The sequence below is a fragment of the Rhinatrema bivittatum genome, chromosome 5 (assembly GCF_901001135.1).
Source record: "Rhinatrema bivittatum chromosome 5, aRhiBiv1.1, whole genome shotgun sequence".
Lineage (NCBI taxonomy): Eukaryota > Metazoa > Chordata > Amphibia > Gymnophiona > Rhinatrematidae > Rhinatrema > Rhinatrema bivittatum.
In genome coordinates, this window is record NC_042619.1 from 191,864,351 (window position 1) to 191,885,007 (window position 20,657).

At 42.3% G+C, this 20,657-nt stretch overlaps 1 protein-coding gene across 1 annotated transcript; it reads left to right on the forward strand.

Annotated features, from left to right (window-relative positions):
• Positions 1–2,778: 2,778 nt before the first annotated feature.
• On the forward strand, positions 2,779–4,314 carry LOC115092402 (endogenous retrovirus group K member 113 Gag polyprotein-like). The gene has a single exon (XM_029603223.1). The coding sequence runs from the start codon at positions 2,779–2,781 to the stop codon at positions 4,312–4,314; it is 1,536 nt and encodes a 511-aa protein (XP_029459083.1).
• The last annotated feature ends 16,343 nt before the right edge of the window (positions 4,315–20,657 follow it).

Consider the following 20,657-nt stretch of genomic DNA (forward strand, 5'->3'; position numbering starts at 1 on the left):
AAAAAATATATATAATGGCTTAGCAGTTCCCTCCCTCCTAATACCTATCATATAGAAAAATGTATCAGGTTGAGTCACACTAATTCCCCTTTCTGCATTTCTCTAATGGATTGTCAACTGGCTCCAGATTTGCCCAACAGGGTTGATCCAGTTCTTGCATGCAGTGGTTTACCTCATTGCATGCAGGAACTTGTAGTTCTGCTTTCCCAATTGCAGTCCCAAGGAAAGGTAAGAGGGCATGGAAACCTGTCAAGTGCATCTGGAACCAGTTGGCAGCCCTAATTCCCTATCTTAAAAAAGTAGTGTAACAAATTCACCCCACCCCCCAAAACCCCAAAAAGTGCCCCAGGGACTCATCAGAAAAAGGAGAGGTTCTTACCTCCTTCCACTGAGCTGAGTACTAAGGAGATGATGTATTAACCTTCAGTATTTCCTGCAGGTAAGAGGTCTGTTTTGGCCAAATTTTGCTATAGATGTAAATGAGCTCTAAGAACGCCACCTGCATCTCTCTCAGTGGATTAGAATTTCACTGGGGGGGGGGGGGGGAGGGCATTAGAACTCCCTAATAGGAAAACCCCAAGCCTCTCGCAGGCCATAAATGTTTAAAATGTATACAAAATGCCCATTTTCCCTTCAAAAGCCCTGATCCCTTCAAACTTTACCTCTGTGACCCCTAAAATGAATGCACATTTTCCATTTGGGGTGCCCTGGGCGCTCACGCCCACCTCTCCTTGGCCTCAAAAGTTTATCCTAATGAAAAAGTGGTCTTCTAGGAGCAGGAGAGATTATCGCTTCCAAACTAGCACTGACTGATCCAATCAGCTCCTGTATTACGTGAAAAGGAGTACATAAGGTCCACCAGTGCCATTTTGAAACCTGGAATCAGAGAGGAACAAGTGAGTAGGGATCGCTCATGAAGATCACTCATTTGATCGTATAAGCTTTTGGGGGGGCAGAGAAAGATGGGGGTGTGGGACTCATTTTGGATTTCATTTTGGGGGACAAGGGAGGTGGGGGCTTGAAGGGGGTGGGGCTTCTTAAAGAGTATTTTTTTAGACATTTGTGGCCCACAAATTATCAGTGTTCACCTGTTGGGAGGATCTACGTTAACTCCCTGAGAATTTTGTATACACTGGGGTGGCAGGGAGAAGGTCAGACAGACTGTGAGACCCTTTTAATTAGGTACGTCACTGCATATAAAGCACTGCTTTCATAGCCTGACACCTCTTTTAGGTATAGTTATCTTTATTGAAAAAACAGGCCTGCAAAACCTTTTTCTCACAACTGTTTTTGCATAATCACACAATAATGATCTGCTTTGCATGATTTTGCATCAAAACAGTTCATTATTGTGGGATTTAAATAAACATTTATATATAGTGGACCTTGAGTGATGTTTAATATTGTGAAACTCACTTTTGTAAAGTTATATATATATATATATATATATATATATATATATATATATATATATATATATATACACACACACACACACACACACACACACACACACACACGTATACATAGAGAGAGATATAGATATATAGATATAATTATCTTGGAAAGTGGGAAGGGGATCACTTGGTCACTATATTTTTAATATCTTGGGGAGGTGGGAGGAAGAAGAGATCAGGGTGCCATTAGCATATTTAACATTTCTCCATATTTAAAAGCTCAGAGGTAGATTTTAAAAGCTTAGCTCGCGTGAAAATGCCCACATATGCGCAAATGTGGGCTGCACATGAGCAAAACATATTTTAAAAGCCGCAAAGTATGCTTGTATATGCACGTGCTTGAGCAAAGGCATGCATGTAAAAAAGGGATCTATTAGGGGCATGGTCTGGGCACATAATGGCATATTTTAAAATCAACCTAAGCGCTGATGTGTGCACACTTAAGCATGCAAATTTGCTACAATGGGTTTATGCTCATGGCTGCCAGATAGACTTTCGATTAGCTGCTTTGTCAAGTCACCTTCTCCCGCCGAGTGAAAGCAAGAAATGCAGTGGAGGGGGAGGGATGACTTCCAGTGCCTACTGGGCCCAACTGGGAGACCCTGGGGAAATGTGGGATAGGAGTTTTGCTTTCCAGGCTCGTTGGAAAACCACGTCATGGAAGGAAAAAAAACTCCATTGCCATCTCTAACTGGTTTTTCCTTAACACCTACTCTTAGTATAACGGAAACTGTTTTGTGCCGACCGCAGCAAGTTTTAGCAAGCAAACATACTTCCTGTCTATAGCTAACAGGAAGTTTGCAAGGAAAATATCTAGGGCAAAAGCTTTGCAGCACCAGCTTAGTTTATGACCTACTTGCATTTCTGTGGGTTTTCACACCTAGGTAGCTCAGTACCATTGCCTCATGACCAGCTAATGACCTCCCCCCTCCCTGCCTGAAGATTGACCGTTTGCACCTCTCTGCACCCACGTAGTAAAAGGTCAGCATAAACATTTATGTGGAAATATTGTAGCAGTAAATATGTGACGTATGTATCCGATGCAATGCTATGTAATGATTTTACAATAAAAGGGGGCTGCCCAAAATGCTGGCAGCACGCTTCACCCTGAAGACCGGTCTGAGGTGTTTTCATTGCTACATGTGGTGAGCCCGACGTGGTCTACGTCTTGTTCCAAGGAGGGACCCGAGACGTGACAACTCCCTGCTCATCCGGCTGGACAGAAAGCCTAGGTGCGCACCGTAAATCAGCAGACCTACTCCTGTAGGTGTAAGTATTTTTACATTTTTCTCAGTGGGTCTGTTTTCAAACATTCGTGAGTATGGGAGGGAAAAGTTCAGTTCAGCATCAAAGTCATGCGGAAGAACTGACAAAACTAATAAGGAATTATTATTTTGTCACCAAGGGAGAAGTAGTACAAGTTAAATTGAAAGACGTAGGACAATTGCTAGGAGAAATAGTTTCCCGTTGTCCTTGGTATCCGGAGGCTGGAACTCTGGATATTCAGGACTGGATTAACATAGGGAATAGTCTTCATATGTCTCCGAGAGCTCCCATAAGGCAGTTGTTACTGTGGCAAAAATGTACAGAGGCTCTGGAACACATAGGGACCACAAAAAATCTCAAAACACCATCTTCAGCTCATGAGTCCTTAAAAACAGAAGATGAAAAAATAGACAGGGTACCTATCACTACCCCTGATCCGTATACTCTTCCCCCACCATACTTGCAAACTACTTCAGAAGCAGCAACTTCCCTGTATCCTCAGCTTCCCATGCCAGAACCCGTGACACAGACCAGTCAGACTTCCCAAATTTATTCAGAAAAACAGTCCTCAAACACAAATGAGGCACAATTTGACCCTTGTGGCGCAGTCCGTATGGGTTTTCAAGAAGAACAAAAAAAAGGTAACCTTACAGGAGAAGAACTTTTAGAAGGACTTCAAGCCTTTCCCATCACAGAAAGGATCAATGATATGGGCGGGAGAGAAATGAATTGGTCTGCCCTTCCTTATAGTGTTCTCAGAGAACTCCGCACAAGTATCAAGGAGACAGGGTTTCATTCATCTTATACCCGAGGGCTACTTGAGGCAATGTCTAACGGCTATAAATTAGTTCCCCAAGATTGGAAAGACTTGTCCCGTATGCTCCTCACCCCAGCTCAGTATGTGGTATGGGAATCTGAATATCAAAGAGAAGCACTGATAGCAGGAACCGCTTCAGGTGGTGCCTACTTACCAGAACAGTTATTTGGATCAGGTCAATTTGCCACCATAGAACAACAGGCACTTGGCATACCAGCGGTCGCCTATTCAGCAATTGTCCACTGCGTAAATAAAGCCTTTAAAAGGGTTCCCGAATCTGGAAAGGTCACAAAGTCATTTATAATGACTCGACAAACAGCGACAGAGCCCTACACACAATTTATTGATCGCTTACAGGAAGCCATTCGGCGACAGGTAGATAATTCAGAAGCGAGCGTAGAACTCCTATTAAAGTTAGCTTTTGAAAACGCAAATGCTGACTGTCGTAAGGTTTTGCAGTCCATAGTTGCCAGACCTGATTACAACCTAGCAGACATGCTTAAAGCTTGTGCAGATGTGGGCACCCACGCTTTTCAAATGGATGCCCTCGCTGTTGCCCTGCAGAAAGGTCAATTTCACACTCCGAAAGGCACATGTTTTAACTGTAAAAAAGCCGGCCATTTTAAACAACAGTGTCGTGCCCCAGGTGGCGGGGCGTATAAGGGAACTGATTCTGCAGGGGTCTCTAGGTCACGACCAAAAACTGTGTGCCCAAAATGTAAGAAAGGGTTCCACTGGGCAAATCAATGCAGAAGTACTAATCAGGGAAACTAGATTCCGGGCCAGCGACAAGCCCCAGTCCAATTGTCGCAGTCCCTAAGATCCAAGCGCAATCAAGTGCTACAGATGTCATTGGCAGTTCTGGCATAAATCTTATTAATCAAGACACAAAATTTGTAGCATTCCCAGGGCAGGTCATTCTGATGCCCTCTCAGCTCACAGGCCCTCTGCCCGAACAAACTGTCGGGCTGATTCTACCCCGATCCACTGCAGGCAAGGCAGGGATCTATGTCATTCCAGGAGTTGTAGATTCTGATTATGAAGGTACTATTATGATCCAATTTGAAACTAAATCCTCCCTTACACTGCACAAAGGGGACTCCTGGGCACAGCTAGTCATGGTGCCCTGTGTCTTGCCCGTAGGAGGACAGCAGACTGTCAGAGGCTCCAGCGGTCTCGGATCCATCCGAGCCCCAACACTGCATCCTAGCATTTTAGCAGTGACTCAGGCAATCAGACAAGAGAAACCAAAGAGAACCTACTTACTAAACGGTAAGCCCTTTGAAGGCATTTTAGATTCAGGAGCTGATATCTCAGTTATTACCAGAGATAATTGGCCCACTGACTGGCCGACAGTAGACTCCCCCTCGGTGTGGGGGGTGGGAGGGAGACAGGTAGCCCGCCGTAGTGCTTGCTGGCTGACTGTAACAAGTTCCTCCGGTTCAGGCACTGCACATTTAAAACCAGTAATCCTTCCCATTCATATCAATTTATGGGGACGTGATTTACTGAGTCAGTTTCAAGCCCGAATTGTACTAGAAGATTAAGTATGTCTCACAGTAAACCCACTGCTCTTCCATTAAATTGGAAATCCACCACACCCATTTGGGTAGAGCAGTGGCCCCTGACTAATGATAAGCTTCAGGCCCTCCATGAATTGGTCCATGATCAATTAGATGCTGGTCACATTGAACCCACAGTCAGTCCGTTTAATACACCTGTTTTTGTGATAAAAAAGAAATCAGGGAAATGGAGACTTCTCCACGATCTCCGAGCCATTAATGCTATTCTGCAACCTATGGGTCCGCTTCAATGTGGCACTCCAAATCCGAACATGATTCCTAGGGATTATCAAATTTTAATAGTAGATTTGAAAGATTGCTTTTTCACCATACCATTATGTGAAAAAGACAAACAATTCTTTGCCTTTACGGTCCCTGTTTTAAACAACCAGAGACCAACTAAGCGCTATCAATGGACTGTTTTACCACAAGGAATGTTGAATAGTCCCACATTATGCCAAAACTTCGTAGACAAAGCATTACAAGGGTTTCGACAGCGCTATCCACGAGCATTAGTGTATCATTATATGGATGATATTTTAGTGGCTGCCCCACGAATTCCAGATGACTGGCTATTCCATTTATCCTCTGAACTAGCCACACATGGATTGAAAATTGCCCCCGAAAAGATTCAGAAACAGGAACCATTTCTGTATTTAGGTCACAAAGTGTTACAGACTTACTCTAGTCCTCAAATCCCACAGCTAAAAGTGAATGACGCATTTACATATGTACAATTACAACAATTACTGGGTTCAATCAATTGGCTACGTCCTTATGTGGGTTTGCCCACATATATGTTAAGTCCCTTATTTGATGCGTTAAGAAACAGAACGAGTCCAGCAGAATTAATTACCTTAACACCGCAACAGAAAAAGATTTTTCAACAGGTCAATGAAGCATTAAAATTAATATGGGTAGACAGATGTACTGAAAATGTTCCTTTCACTCTAATTCTGATCCCAACCGAAAAACAGCCCACAGCAATTTTAACACAGATAGTCGAAAAGCAGACAGGAAATAAAACATTAATCATTGAATGGCTCTATTTACCACACAGCCCTTCACATACAATCAGTACATTATCAAATATGCATGCAGAATTAATCTTTAAAGGACGAGAGCGTAGCAGAGTCTTACTGGGACTTGATGTGACCAATATAATTGTCCCTTTACCTTTAAGAGATTGGGAACGGATGTTAAGCCAATCTGCAGCACTACAAGGTGCGCTCACGGACTATGTGGGAAAGGTTTCCTACCACATTCCAGCAGACCCCCGTATCCTTGCATTCAATCAGGTTCCACTCACCGTTTATCCAGGCCTATCACCCGCCCCTTTACCACAGGCGCAGACTGTTTTTACTGACGGTGGCTCAAAATGGGGGGCAGTTGCCTGGCAAGTGCAGGGACGTTGGGTGACTAAAATTACGCCACCTCAACAGTCAGCGCAAAGGGCAGAACTAGCTGCTGTCATTCTCGCGTTGCAATGCTTTATGAATGCTGATTTAAACATTATTTCCGATAGCCAGTATGTTTGTAATGTTGCTTCTTCTCTTCCTGGAGCATATGTCACTCCTTCATTAGATGAGAACCTGCTATCCCTCTTTCTGACACTGCAGTCAACCCTCCAACACCGCACACACCAACTTCACATCGCTCATATTAGGAGCCATCAGCCTTTCCCTGGCTGGATTTCTGAAGGCAATGCCATTGCAGATGCAGCCACAAAACAGGCTGTGCTTACTGTGACACCATGGAATAGCCATAGTATGTTCCATCAAAATGCAAAGTCTATTGCAAAACAATTTAATATTCCATTAGAACAAGCCCGAGCAATAGTACAGCAATGCCCCCAATGTTCACAAATTACCTCTGCCCCTTCCATGGGCGTGAACCCACGGGGATTACATGCCAACGAAATCTGGCAGATGGATGTCACCCAATACCCCTCATTTGCCCCCTGGAAATTTCTACATGTAACCATTGATACTTTTTCCCATTTTCTCTGGGCGACGCCCCAGAAAGGGGAAACTACTAGACATGTCATTAATCACTGTATAAAAACTTTCTCTATAATGGGCATACCCTCTGTTCTAAAAACTGATAATGGCCCTGCTTATAGTAGTCATTCCTTTGCTGAATTTTGCCAACAATGGAACATTAAACACATATTTGGGATCCCATATAATTCCACAGGACAAGCAATTGTGGAAAGAGCCAACCTCACCCTAAAAACAGCTCTGAATAGACACAAGCAAACAGCAGGGAACGCCATTGGTCTCCCCCCTAAACAAGACTGGTTAAACAAGGTATTGTTCACGTTAAATCATTTAAATATATCAAGTGCAAATCAAACCACAGCTGTGGATAATCATTATGGGGCAAGGACCAGTCACCCCCAACCGTCAGTTTTGTATAGAGTACTGCCTAACCCTGTCTGGCATGGTCCTGCTCCTCTACTCACATGGGGACGCGGGCATGCTGCTGTTCTTTCTCCAACAGGTCCTATTTGGATTCCGGCTCGTTGCGTGAAACCTTGGAAACATGGCATGGCACCAGGGTCTACAGGATCCGATCCCCAACTTCTCCCTGAGCCTCCACAACCCTCAACAGGACCGACATCGGACACCCCACAAACAGCAACACCGGCTGACCTGGGGACAGATCAAGGCACTATCTGTTCAATCTGCACAGCTCCTGGAACGGCAAGGCTCTGAGAAAACTCCAGAGCACTTCTTACTGGCTGCCTTCTCTTGTCTAAATGCCAACTCCATAACAATTGTTTTCTGTACCCTCATATTTTGCTTTATCTCCCCAGCCATGGCCGTCGCTGAACAAGGACCTTGGCAAGATAACCTGTACATCCTTAATGCACAAAACTTCTCACTCCTGTTGAATCAAACAGACTGTTGGATCTGCACACACATGCCAACTCATACCAGTGGAGGACTAATGATGCATGCCGTACCATTTAATCTTACTGGATGGATGAATTTCCCATGGCCAGGAGGTTACCCCCTCAATTCTCCAGTTGGTAACACCATAATACCCATCAGCAGCCGAATTCAAGAGACTGCCGCTCTTTGTTGGGAGTATGATCCTGGAAATGGGGAAGGACTACAGGTGGGGAAATATCCATATTGTAACCGAACCATTGTATTAAAAGAGATCATGTTCAGATCGTATTCTAATGTAACAACACACCCAGACTTCTCACAAAATATCACAGAATATTTGCATAGTTTTACCCATTATATGTGTAATTGGCTAATCTCAGGATGTTCCGTAGGAAACGCAGAAAGATGTGAAAGAGGAGAAACATTCTCGGATGAGCAGTTTGGCTTGTGTGAATATGTATCTGCAATGGTTCAACAAGTCAAACAGCCCTGTGAATGGTTCACTAACCAGATAGGGAACATTTGGATGTTATGCGGGCGTAGGGCATATATGCACATTCCCCCAAACTGGAGAGGCAGATGCACTCTAGGCTACATCCTCCCCTCATACTATGCAGTCAAACATTTACCCAAAGCAAGGCTCCGTAACAAAAGGGAGACGATCAAGAGTCCCATAGAAAAATATGCAGAAACTCAGGTAGCTAGAAGCCTGTTTCCCCCAATGGGAACAGCTATGAATTATAGAGACTTGCACATCTTAGCTAATTGGACAACTGCTCTATTTAATCAAACAGTTCAAGCATTAAAACTACTCACAACAGAAGTTTCTCAAATTAGAGAGATAGCGTTACAGAACCGCTATGCCTTGGACACGATACTAGCCTCGAAAGGAGGTGTCTGTGCCTTAATTGGATCTCATTGCTGTGTATACATATCAGATTACAAAGCAAATCTCACACATACCATAGAGCAGATGGAGACCATGATTGCTGAGGCTCCGCTCTCAAAGGAGCCAACACTGATATCCTCCTGGGACTGGCTATGGTCCTGGTTTCCTAATATCGGTGGTATCACACGACTCATTCCTGTTGTATTCTTGATAATAGGTTTCCTTCTTTGTTTGGCTTGCTGCCTTCAGTGCATACCCCATCTCGTATCCATTCTAAAACCCCAATCTCGGCCTGGATACAGAGACGTTCTGTATGCTGCCTAAAAATAAAAAAGGAAAGACGAGATGTGGGATAGGAGTTTTGCTTTCCAGGCTCGTTGGAAAACCACGTCATGGAAGGAAAAAAAACTCCATTGCCATCTCTAACTGGTTTTTCCTTAACACCTACTCTTAGTATAACGGAAACTGTTTTGTGCCGACCGCAGCAAGTTTTAGCAAGCAAACATACTTCCTGTCTATAGCTAACAGGAAGTTTGCAAGGAAAATATCTAGGGCAAAAGCTTTGCAGCACCAGCTTAGTTTATGACCTACTTGCATTTCTGTGGGTTTTCACACCTAGGTAGCTCAGTACCATTGCCTCATGACCAGCTAATGACCTCCCCCCTCCCTGCCTGAAGATTGACCGTTTGCACCTCTCTGCACCCACGTAGTAAAAGGTCAGCATAAACATTTATGTGGAAATATTGTAGCAGTAAATATGTGACGTATGTATCCGATGCAATGCTATGTAATGATTTTACAATAAAAGGGGGCTGCCCAAAATGCTGGCAGCACGCTTCACCCTGAAGACCGGTCTGAGGTGTTTTCATTGCTACAGGGAAAGCCTTGCCCTTCATTGTGGAAACAGAAATAGCCAAAGTCACATGGGGAATGCCTTCAAAATATTAGGGATAGACTGGCCCGGTCAGGTTGCTACTTGCAACCTCCTGCATTCGATTGGGCATTAGATGAACAAATTGAGGCAAACTGGGGACGTTTTGGGCCATTGGGGGGTTTGGAGAGGAAGTAGCTGCCACATGTTGAGAGTTGTGAGACACTGGGTCATAATTTCATTTCAAAATGACTCTAAGCACTGTTTGGGCTACTCATGTCTTTAAGGCAGAGGAAAGAGAGTAAGGAGAAGGGGAGGAGGAGGAGGAGAAAGAAGAGGTACTCCGCGCACAGAGTATATAGGACTAGGACTCCGTTTTTAGATCTGTCAGAGGAAGAAAACATGTGCAGGTTTAATAAGGAAACCATACAGTATCTATGTCAGAGCTGTACCTACCACCCACAGCCCAGAGGGTCCATGCCTTGCCCGCACATGTCAAGATCACCACTGCCCTAGTTTTTTTTCATACTGGCACTTTACAAGCTCCTCTTTGGGTCACAGCTGGCATAAGCCAATCTGCTACCTCCATGTGCATCAAATAGGTCCTGGACACCTTCATAAGGAGAATATGCCAGTATATATCCTTCCCACACAGCAGACAGCAGCAAGAACAAATCATGCAGGATTTTTATCAAGTGGTATGCTTTCCCTCCATCCTGGGGCTATCGATTGCACACACATTCCTATAAGGGCACCATGTGAAGATGAAGCTGCCTGTGCAACTGCAAGGGCTTCCACTCCCTCAATATGTAGGTAATCTGTGCCACTAAGGACATCATCCTAGATGCTGTGCCCAGGTTTCTTGATCAACTCATGATGCCTATATCCTCTCGCAGTCAGGAATTCATGACCACTTCCAGGAAGGATGCATCACTGGTGACTGGCTACTAGGTAGGAAAGTATCCATTGCTAACAACACATCACAATAAACCTCTACTGTAAATCTCCCACATCTCCAGCTGGTCTGCCTGCCCAGGAGAACAGCTTGGACCCAGCCTAATTCCCTAATGTGCAGTCTAACATCAAAGCCTATCCTAATGTTCTCCTTTGGCTTCTCTCTTACAGTGACAGAGGCTATCCACTCAAAACCTGGCTCATGATACAAGTTGTCACCCCAGAGAACACCACAGAGGTACATTACAACAAGTCCCAATGGCTGACCAGAGTAGTCCTTGAGATAACCTTTAGCCTACTCAAAACATGCTTCTGCTATCTGGAAAGACAACCCACCTAAAGTCTGTGAGATCTTCCTCGTCTTCTGTATACTACACAACTTGGCAAAAGCCAGATGCATGTTTCCTCCAGAGGGACTGGATGAGAATACAGATGACGTGGAAGAGGAGGAGGAACAAGAACTCAGTTAGGAGGAATTAAAAGTGATACATTGCACCAGTCAAAGATAGGCTAAGAGGAAAGGATCACTCTGATAGGAAGATATTTTTAGTGGTGAAAGTGCATTTATTTATATAGTATGTGCTTATAGATATGTTTACAATAAAAAAAAAGTTGTTGGCTCTTTCCACCTCTTTATCCCTTGGGTGGGCCATGTGCAGGGGCCTTGGGCTGCCCTTAGTGAGAGGGTCTAGGACTTGGCTGACCTGTAAGGTGGCGGCAGTAGGTTCTGGCAGGTGGGGAAGGTGCAGATGGTATCGCTGATGGTGGCTGCACCTGCTAAGGGAGAATCCATTGAATTAGCCTCCTCCAAATAGCTGTCTGGTCCTCCATCGCCTGTCAAAGGTCCAGGATTTCCTCCCTCAGAGCCTGTCCTTCCTCACGATGGACATCTAGAGACCATGGAACTCTGGGTGGAGTGCATCCACCTCCTCCAGGACCTGAGCTTTCCATTAGATAATGAGGTGCTCCGCTGGCCTGACCTCCATCTACAGGTTTTCTGCAGCTTCCTCCTTGATGCTTCCTCCTCTGTAGAGGAGACCTGCAGATGTCTGCCTGCTGGCTTACCTTGCGATTAATTTGATGCATATCAGTACTCTTTCTCCTCCATTTCCTCCTCTGGCTCCTCCTCCTGCATAGCAAATAGCTGCTGCTGCTGTTTCCCTGTGGGTGGCCCTTCCATCATCTCCTCCTCCTTCTCTGATGTATCCAGTAGCTGTCAGAAGCATCGGCAAAGCCTTTGAACAAAACTAACCCCTGCCCATTCTTCCTGCTAGCCCACTGAACAGTCAAAATGGTACATTTTAGGTTCACAACATAGGTGTGAATGTATCTCAGAAATTTCAATGTCAACAATCAATACAGGTCTCCTTCAGCACCTCCTCATAGAGCTATGCAGAAGAAAAAATGTTGTTTTGGTTCATTCATTTGGTTTGTTTGGACCCATGTTCATTTCATTGGTTTTAATATGAATTTTTTTAATTCTTTTATTTGTTTCATTTGTTTTCCATTAAAACCTATGGGGGAAGTATTACAGTCTATTATAGGCACAGAACAGTGATGTTTTTTAATCAATTGTAATGAAACTTGTGAAAAGAGGGAAAGAAGTGAAAGGTATTTAGAGTATGGCAAAGTGGCATCCAAAGTGGTATAAATAGTAGGGATGTGAATCGTTTTTTGACGATTTAAAATATTGTCCGATATATTTTAAATCGTCAAAAATCGTTAGGGCCACGATACAATACCAATTCCCCCGATTTATCGTTAAAAAATCGTAAATCAGGGGAAGGGGGAGGGCAGGAAAACCGGCACACTAAAACCCCCTAAAACCCACCCCCGACCCTTTAAATTAAATCCCCCACCCTCCCGAACCCCCCCCCCCCAAATGCTTTAAATTACCTGGGGATCCAGCGGTGGTCCAGAACGGCGGCGGTCCGGAATGGCCCCCTCAATTGAATCCTTTTGTCTTCAGCCGGCGCCATTTTGCAAAATGGCCGCCGCAAAATGGCGGCGGACATAGACAAAAATGATTCGACACAGGAGGTCGTTCCGGACCCCCGCTGGACTTTTGGCAAGTCTTGTGGGGGTCATGAGGCCCCCCCAAGCTGGCCAAAAGTTTCTGGGAGTCCAGCGGGGTTCAGGAAGCGATTTCTTGCCGCGAATCGTTTTCCGTATGGAAAATGGCGCCGGCAGGAGATCGACTGCAGGAGGTCGTTCAGCGGGGGTCTGGAACGACCTCCTGCGTCGAATCGTTTTTGTCTATGGCCGCCGCCATTTTGCGGCGGCCATTTTGCAAAATGGCGCCGGCTGAAGACAACAGGATTCAATTGAGGGGGCCGTTCCGGTCCGCCGCCGTTCTGGACCACCGCTGGATCCCCAGGTAATTTAAAGCATTTGGGGGGGGGTTCGGGAGGGTGGGGGATTTAATTTAAAGGGTCGGGGTGGGTTTTAGGGGGTTTTAGTGTGCCGGTTTTCCTGCCCTCCCTCTTCCCCCGATTTACGATTTTTTAACGATAAATCGGGGGAATTGGTATTGTATCGTGGCCCTAACGATTTTTGACGATTTAAAATATATCGGACGATATTTTAAATCGTCAAAAAACGATTCACATCCCTAGTGTTCCCAGCCAGAAGAGGATATGCCTGATGGCAATGTTCCGTTCTGAGGGCTGCAAGGTGGAAAAGGCAGTTCCACAGTCTCACCAGGTCCCGTGAGGGAGATGGGTCCGGTGGTGGTCCTCGAAGCGGGGTAGGCCGAGAACCCAGGCCTAAATGGAAAGGCCAGCAAGAGTAGATCCGGTAGTGGTCCACGTTGTGGGGTAGGCCGAGGATCTGAGAAGAGAGATGAGACAATGCAGAGACAGAACTGGAATGGTAGTACTCACTCTGATACTGGCGGTTGTAGAGGCAGAGATTCCCCAAGGAGCGGAGGTCCGGGGACAAAATAAGGCCCTCGAGGAGCAGGTACCTTAGGCGTCCTTGAAGGTGGTAGGCAACCCCGGAGGGTAGACAGGAGCGAGGCAAGGCCCCCGAGGAGAGGGTACCTTAAGCATCCTAGCTGGTAGCACATAACCCCGGAGGGTGTAGAGGAGCGAGACAAGGCCCCCGAGGAGTGGGTACCTAAGTTGTCCTGGAGCGAGAGTACACAGAGTACACAGGCGTCTGGTAGTGAGGCCCGCGCCATCTTTAAAAATGGCGCAGGCCATCCAGTGCTCCTACCATGTGACAGGGGCCAGCCTATGGCATGAATACCCTGTCACATGGTAAGGGCAAAGGACCATCAGTGCCATTTTGATTAGTGGCAGCCGATGGCCCGAGAGTGGGAGATGGTTCCCGGGACCCCCAGGTAATTTTAAAAAGTTTTTTGGGGGGTCGGGAGGGTGGGAGAAGCTAAAGGATATGTTTTAAAGGGTCGGGGTGGGTTTAGGGGTTGTTTTTGTGTGCCATTTTTCCGCCCTCTCCCAAAACGATAAGAGAACCCCATGAACAATTTTGTGGGGCTTTCCTATCGGTTTCGGGCAGCCCCCAATTTCTGACAAGTTTGAAACTATCGTATGATATTTTCAATTACGTATGATATTTTCAATTGGCAGAAAAATGATTCACATCCCTAGTGGCTATGGTTTGAAAATATTATGCTGCAGCTGAAAGTGTCAGGCCATAGTGGTTAGAGTTGAGTAAGTGAAGCTGATGCAGAATAAGTTCTTCTTGAGTGGTGGTGATAAGAGAAAAGGCAGAGGATCTCAGTGGAGTCTTACCCCAGTGGTGTTTTGCATACACCACTCCTGAGGCATTTCTCCACTGTCTTCCCCTGTCTGCTTCTTCCCAACAACTGTTTGGGGTGAAGCTGGAAGGGAAAGTCACTGGAGTTATACCTCACTGGTGGCGTTTGGCAAACACCACCATTGAGGTATGATTCCACTGACTTCCCCTGTCTTCTTTGCCAGAACATAGAAGCATAGAAACAGAAATGACTGCAGAAAGGAACCAATAATCTATCCATTCTGCCCAGCAAGCTTCCCATGTTAGTATCTGCTGTGTTTTGTAGGTTACTCCCATGCATTAGAAAGCTGGAAAGAAGGCTAAACAATCACCGGCATGGTTAAAAGGGGAGATGAAAGAAGCTATTTTAGGTAAAACATCTTCATTGAAAAATTGGAAGAAGGATCCAACAGAAGAAAATAGGATAATGCATAAATGTTGGCAAGTTAAATGTAAGACATTGATAAGACAGGCTAAGAGAGAATTTGAAAAGATGTTGGCCGTAGAGGCAAAAACTCACAGTAAAAACTTTTAAAAATATATCCGAAGCAGAAAGCCTGTGAGGGAGTCAGTTGGACCGTTAGATGATCGAGGGGTTAAAGGGACAGTTAGAAAAGATAAGGCCATTGCAGAAAGATTAAATGATTTTTTTGCTTGTCTTCTCTTGCCTTTTTCCAGCGATCACCCTGCCTCATCTCTTTCCTACTCTATCCCCATCTCCTTCTTCCTGCCCCTCCCCCCCTTTATCTGATCTCTCATGTTTGACCTCTGCCTGCATAATGACTCTTCTTGTTTGGTGCCTGCCATGACCTTGGCCTGGATATTGACTCTACTTGATTGCCACCTGGATATTGACCCTGCCTGATTGCTGCCTGCCTCAACCTGAATCCGAATACTCACTCTCTGCCTGTGCCGCCTACCCCAAACTCTTCTGTGTCCTGACTTGCCTGACCACTCCGTTGCTGTTTTCTCATCTAAATCCTGTCAGTCTCAAATCAAAGGCTCAACCTGTGATCGAAGAGGCTGTTAAAATCCACACAAAAATCAGTGGGTTGACTGAGAGAAGTCAGCAAGCACTGCATCTTTCCCAGTTAACAACAGAGATACCTATAATTATTATAATATATATAGAACAGAATGGTGAATTATATCTATAATAGGAATTAATGTATACATTTTTAAACAAACTGCCATTCACATACTGTATGAATTATCCATGTGCAGCTTGTTATTTAATCTTTGGGGTAGATTTTAAGGCCTATGCGTGCGCGCGTCCACTGGATTTACATGCATAGGGCTTTTAAAATCTGGGCCTTTATGTTTATGGTTATTTTGTATTTAATTTCGTGATATGAACTGCTTGGAATGTATTGCATATAAAATGCAATAAATATTATTAACAGATACATAATGGATGTCTATTAGCTACAGATTCTGTTTTCCCAGATCATAAAGTATTATGTGATTTTGATCAGTGAACAAAAACCTACATACAGGGAGTTTGGTTTTACCAAGATATGCAGATACACTGAGCCTCAGTTTTGTTTTTTTTAAACATACTAGATTTTGATTATTTGAATTATCATCAATAAATATATATTTTATTGGGAATGTTTCTTTCTCCCTAATTTTGCTGAATCTTATTTATTTTATTTATTTATTTAACAGTTTTATATACCGAAATTCTTGTAATGGTTTACAAATCAGTTCGGTTTACATTGAACAGAAACAGTGCTTCGGTAAATGGAAGCAATTACATAGAACATTAACAGAGCTTCAAATGTGAACAATTACAAAGAACTAATAATAAAATATCTTATTAACCAACAAACAAGCAGAATAACATTTAACATTTGTACAGAAAACAGTGTCCCAGAGAGAGTAAATATAATACATCCGTGATCGCAGAGGCTTAGGTCTTATCCTATAGAAATAGATTCTACAGAATCTGACTTTTAAAATAGCAATCAGCAAACATCATCTGCAACATCTTCCTTTAAGAAAGGTTCTGAATCACAGATCCATTTTTGGTTGACTATGAAAACCTTAAAAAAAAATAAAAACTGTAAATGGAAAACACCTAGTATTTATTGTTTCTAAGAATAGAATGACTGTATGCAGTTAATCATCTTGCTGCCTTTCAGGTGCTATTACAATCAAAAGCAATTACTACAGAATTTCTCAAGTACCATGAAAATAATTTAAACAATCTCAGAAAAGGATGTGATGGGAGGGAGAAGCTGAATAAATTGTTGAATAAATTAAAAATCCTACAGTTATCCCTTCTCTAATAAAAAAGATTATTTTTTTCTTATTGAACACATCCATTGTATATTATATATTTCTTTTCATGATTTCTTTGTTCTTCTACAATTTGATTAAAAAGTATTGATAATTACAAATAAAGCATTTCATATGCAGTTTGAAAGAAACTGATCTTAGTTTTCCAATGTAGTCTAGCATATTGTATCATATTCAGTTTGAATGACACAAAAAGACTTTAGCTGTGTGATAACGTAATATCCAACACTGGATATTTCCCTAGGCTAGACTTTAATAGCAGATATATATATATATATATATATATATATAAATAAATAAATATATATATATATATATATATATATATATATATATATATATATATATATATATATATACTATTTGTCAAAACACCCCAGCGTAATATCGTTGGAGACTACTAGCACTCTTTACCTATGTTCAATCACTTTATAAAAACCCCACAGTATTTTGAAAAATTATTAAATATTTATTAGTGTGTTAACACTCTACATATATATTCATACAATAACATAAAATTACAAAATTATGTCAAATACCTTATTATTTAAAACAATCTTATAAGTCCAAACTTTATTGGCCCTCAACAACTAAACTCAATCTCACCCTCTATAGACTTACATATATCCTATAATCTTGTGATTGGTCTTCTGCAACGAATCTACCACTAACCTATTAAACATTTAATCCACATAGCTCAATTGCTATGCCCAACATTCTTAACACTATTTAGTGGTATGTTCTATTCATATAGTTCCATCCTCCATCCCGACAAGGGCCTTGTTTCGCCAATACTGGCTTCTTCAGGGGACTGCTTGTATAGAGACCAAACATCAACAAGACCAATGGCATCTATTTCATGTATCTGTAAATCACACAACTTCATTAAAATAAATCCATTCCCCACAATAATCCTCCCCCCTCTCCATAACCCAAAATTTACTCAACCCCCAACAGTGTTTAAATCACTTCTTTATCAGTAAATACTTATTTACAGACATATTTCATGATTTTTACATTAATAATGACTATACAAAACCATATTATTCTAAAATTCTAACCTGATACCCACTGCCTACCTAAACTGAAAGGAGTGGGTACAGACCAACACATCCAATTCACTCCGGCTAAGTAGCTCTCATGTTTAATTATAACCTCCCGAATGTGAATGTGATTATACAAAATATTTTCAAAACAAAATGTTCTTTATTCAATTTAATCCTCTGCTTTAAAACCATCTTCTAAGATAGATTCTAAAAAATGTATCCCAATTTGGCTTTTAATCTGGCATCGTCTACTGATGTTCTCCTAGAAAGACTAAGAGGACCTTACCTTTTTCTCTTCACCAACTCCTCTCTACCGGCGTCTGCCAAGGATGCAAACTTTCAAAAGATGTTAACTAATTCTCATAACCTATAAATATTGAAAAATACAATTGTCTATTACTGCCGTACCAATAGCGTTCCCTCCCGTTATACCTATATCTGTTTAAATTGTGAGAATTACCTTTTTCTTCCACAGTGAAACTGTTGTTCACACTGCTGCCGCAGTTTCAAACTTTTCTCCCAATTTGAAAAATTGTTTGCAAACCAATGGCTCCCCACCGCTGTTCAAACTCTTCTCTCCATTTTCTAAGATGACTCCGAAGCAGCTGCACGCTACCGCTATACAATGTTTTCTCATTAATCTTCCACTTTATTCGAAGCTTCTCAAACACCTTCAAATTCTATAAGTTTGAAATCAAATCTATAACAACCCCGAACCATTCATAATCAACTTCCCTCTCTTTTACTCACTCAATACACTCACCTTTCTCAGCGTGTAGCCGTATACCAACTGCTAAAATTGTTCAATGCGAATCCTCCTTTGAAAACCACCCTTAAGTACGTCTCCACGTTTTCTCTTACATCCAATCCCAACTCACGTCCGAATCTCTCTCCTATCAGTACTCATCTGGACTATATACGTAATACGCTGTGGGTTCCCTCCCACCTTTCGTACTATCTATGCCTCTCTCCTATCAGTACTCGTCTGGACTATATACGTAATACGCTATGGGTTCCCTCCCATCTTTCGTATTATCTATGCTTTTCCCCATCCGTCACTGTTACTTTACACAAAAGCTTCCCATTCTATAGCGGCATTTAGCCCCTTCGGTGCCGTGGTCTGCCAGTAATATATAAATCTTTGCTCTGTTTGTCGCAAATCCTGAGAGATGTTTCCTCCCCTTCTGTTTAAACGTCGCTGTAAAATACAAAATTTAAGCTGGTCTTCTGTGTGACCATAATCCTGCCAATGTTTAACCAGGGGGGATTCTACTTTGGCTGTATGTATACAGCTCCTGTGCTGTATAATCCTAGTCCGTATCGGTAATTTCGTTTGTCCAATGTATAATTTCTGGCATGGACATAGGATAACATACACCACCTTGTCTGTGCCACAATCAAAATGATGGCTCAACACTTGTTTGTACGGCATGGTCGGATGTTGAAAACTTCGTGTCTCAATAACATGCTTGCATACTGAACAACCTTGGCACTTGTATTGCCCTAAAATTTGTTCTGTGTGCTCTGTATATGAATCCGAATGTACTAATAAATCACGTAAATTACGCCCTCTAGTTTTGGCGAATATAGGTCTATTTTTTAATGCATCATGAAATGTTAAGACATGCCAATGTTGTGATATGATATCTTGAATCTTATGTGTATTATGTGAATAGGGAAGTACACATACTAATCTGTCTTCTTCCTTACGCTGTCTTGTTTGAAGTAGTAAATCTCGATCCGCATATAATGCTCTCTTGTATGCCTTCCTGATGATTCTATTGGGATATCCTCTCGCTGTAAATTTGTCCCGCATCAACTCGGCTTGCCTTTTATATTCTTCTGTACCACTGCATAACCGTCTCAATCTCAAAAATTGTCCTGCCGGTATGTTTGTTCGCAGATTCTGCGGATGGAAACTGCTAAAGTGTAACAAATTGTTACGGTCTGTACCCACTCCTTTCAGTTTAGGTAGGCAGTGGGTATCAGGTTAGAATTTTAGAATAATATGGTTTTGTATAGTCATTATTAATGTAAAAATCATGAAATATGTCTGTAAATAAGTATTTACTGATAAAGAAGTGATTTAAACACTGTTGGGGGTTGAGTAAATTTTGGGTTATGGAGAGGGGGGAGGATTATTGTGGGGAATGGATTTATTTTAATGAAGTTGTGTGATTTACAGATACATGAAATAGATGCCATTGGTCTTGTTGATGTTTGGTCTCTATACAAGCAGTCCCCTGAAGAAGCCAGTATTGGCGAAACAAGGCCCTTGTCGGGATGGAGGATGGAACTATATGAATAGAACATACCACTAAATAGTGTTAAGAATGTTGGGCATAGCAATTGAGCTATGTGGATTAAATGTTTAATAGGTTAGTGGTAGATTCGTTGCAGAAGACCAATCACAAGATTATAGGATATATGTAAGTCTATAGAGGGTGAGATTGAGTTTAGTTGTTGAGGCGCCAATAAAGTTTGGACTTATAAGATTGTTTTAAGTAATAAGGTATTTGACATAATTTTGTAATTTTATGTTATTGTATGAATATATATGTAGAGTGTTAACATACTAATAAATATTTAATAATTTTTCAAAATACTGTGGGGTTTTTATAAAGTGATTGAACATAGGTAAAGAGTGCTAGTAGTCTCCAACGATATTACGCTGGGGTGTTTTGACAAATAGTTACATTGATAGCACTGGAGGAGACGATAGTGCCAAAAATTTTTTTGTTTGCTATATATATATATATATATATATCTGCTATTATGTTTTATATATGTTTTTTATTTATATATATATATATATATATATATATATATATATATAAA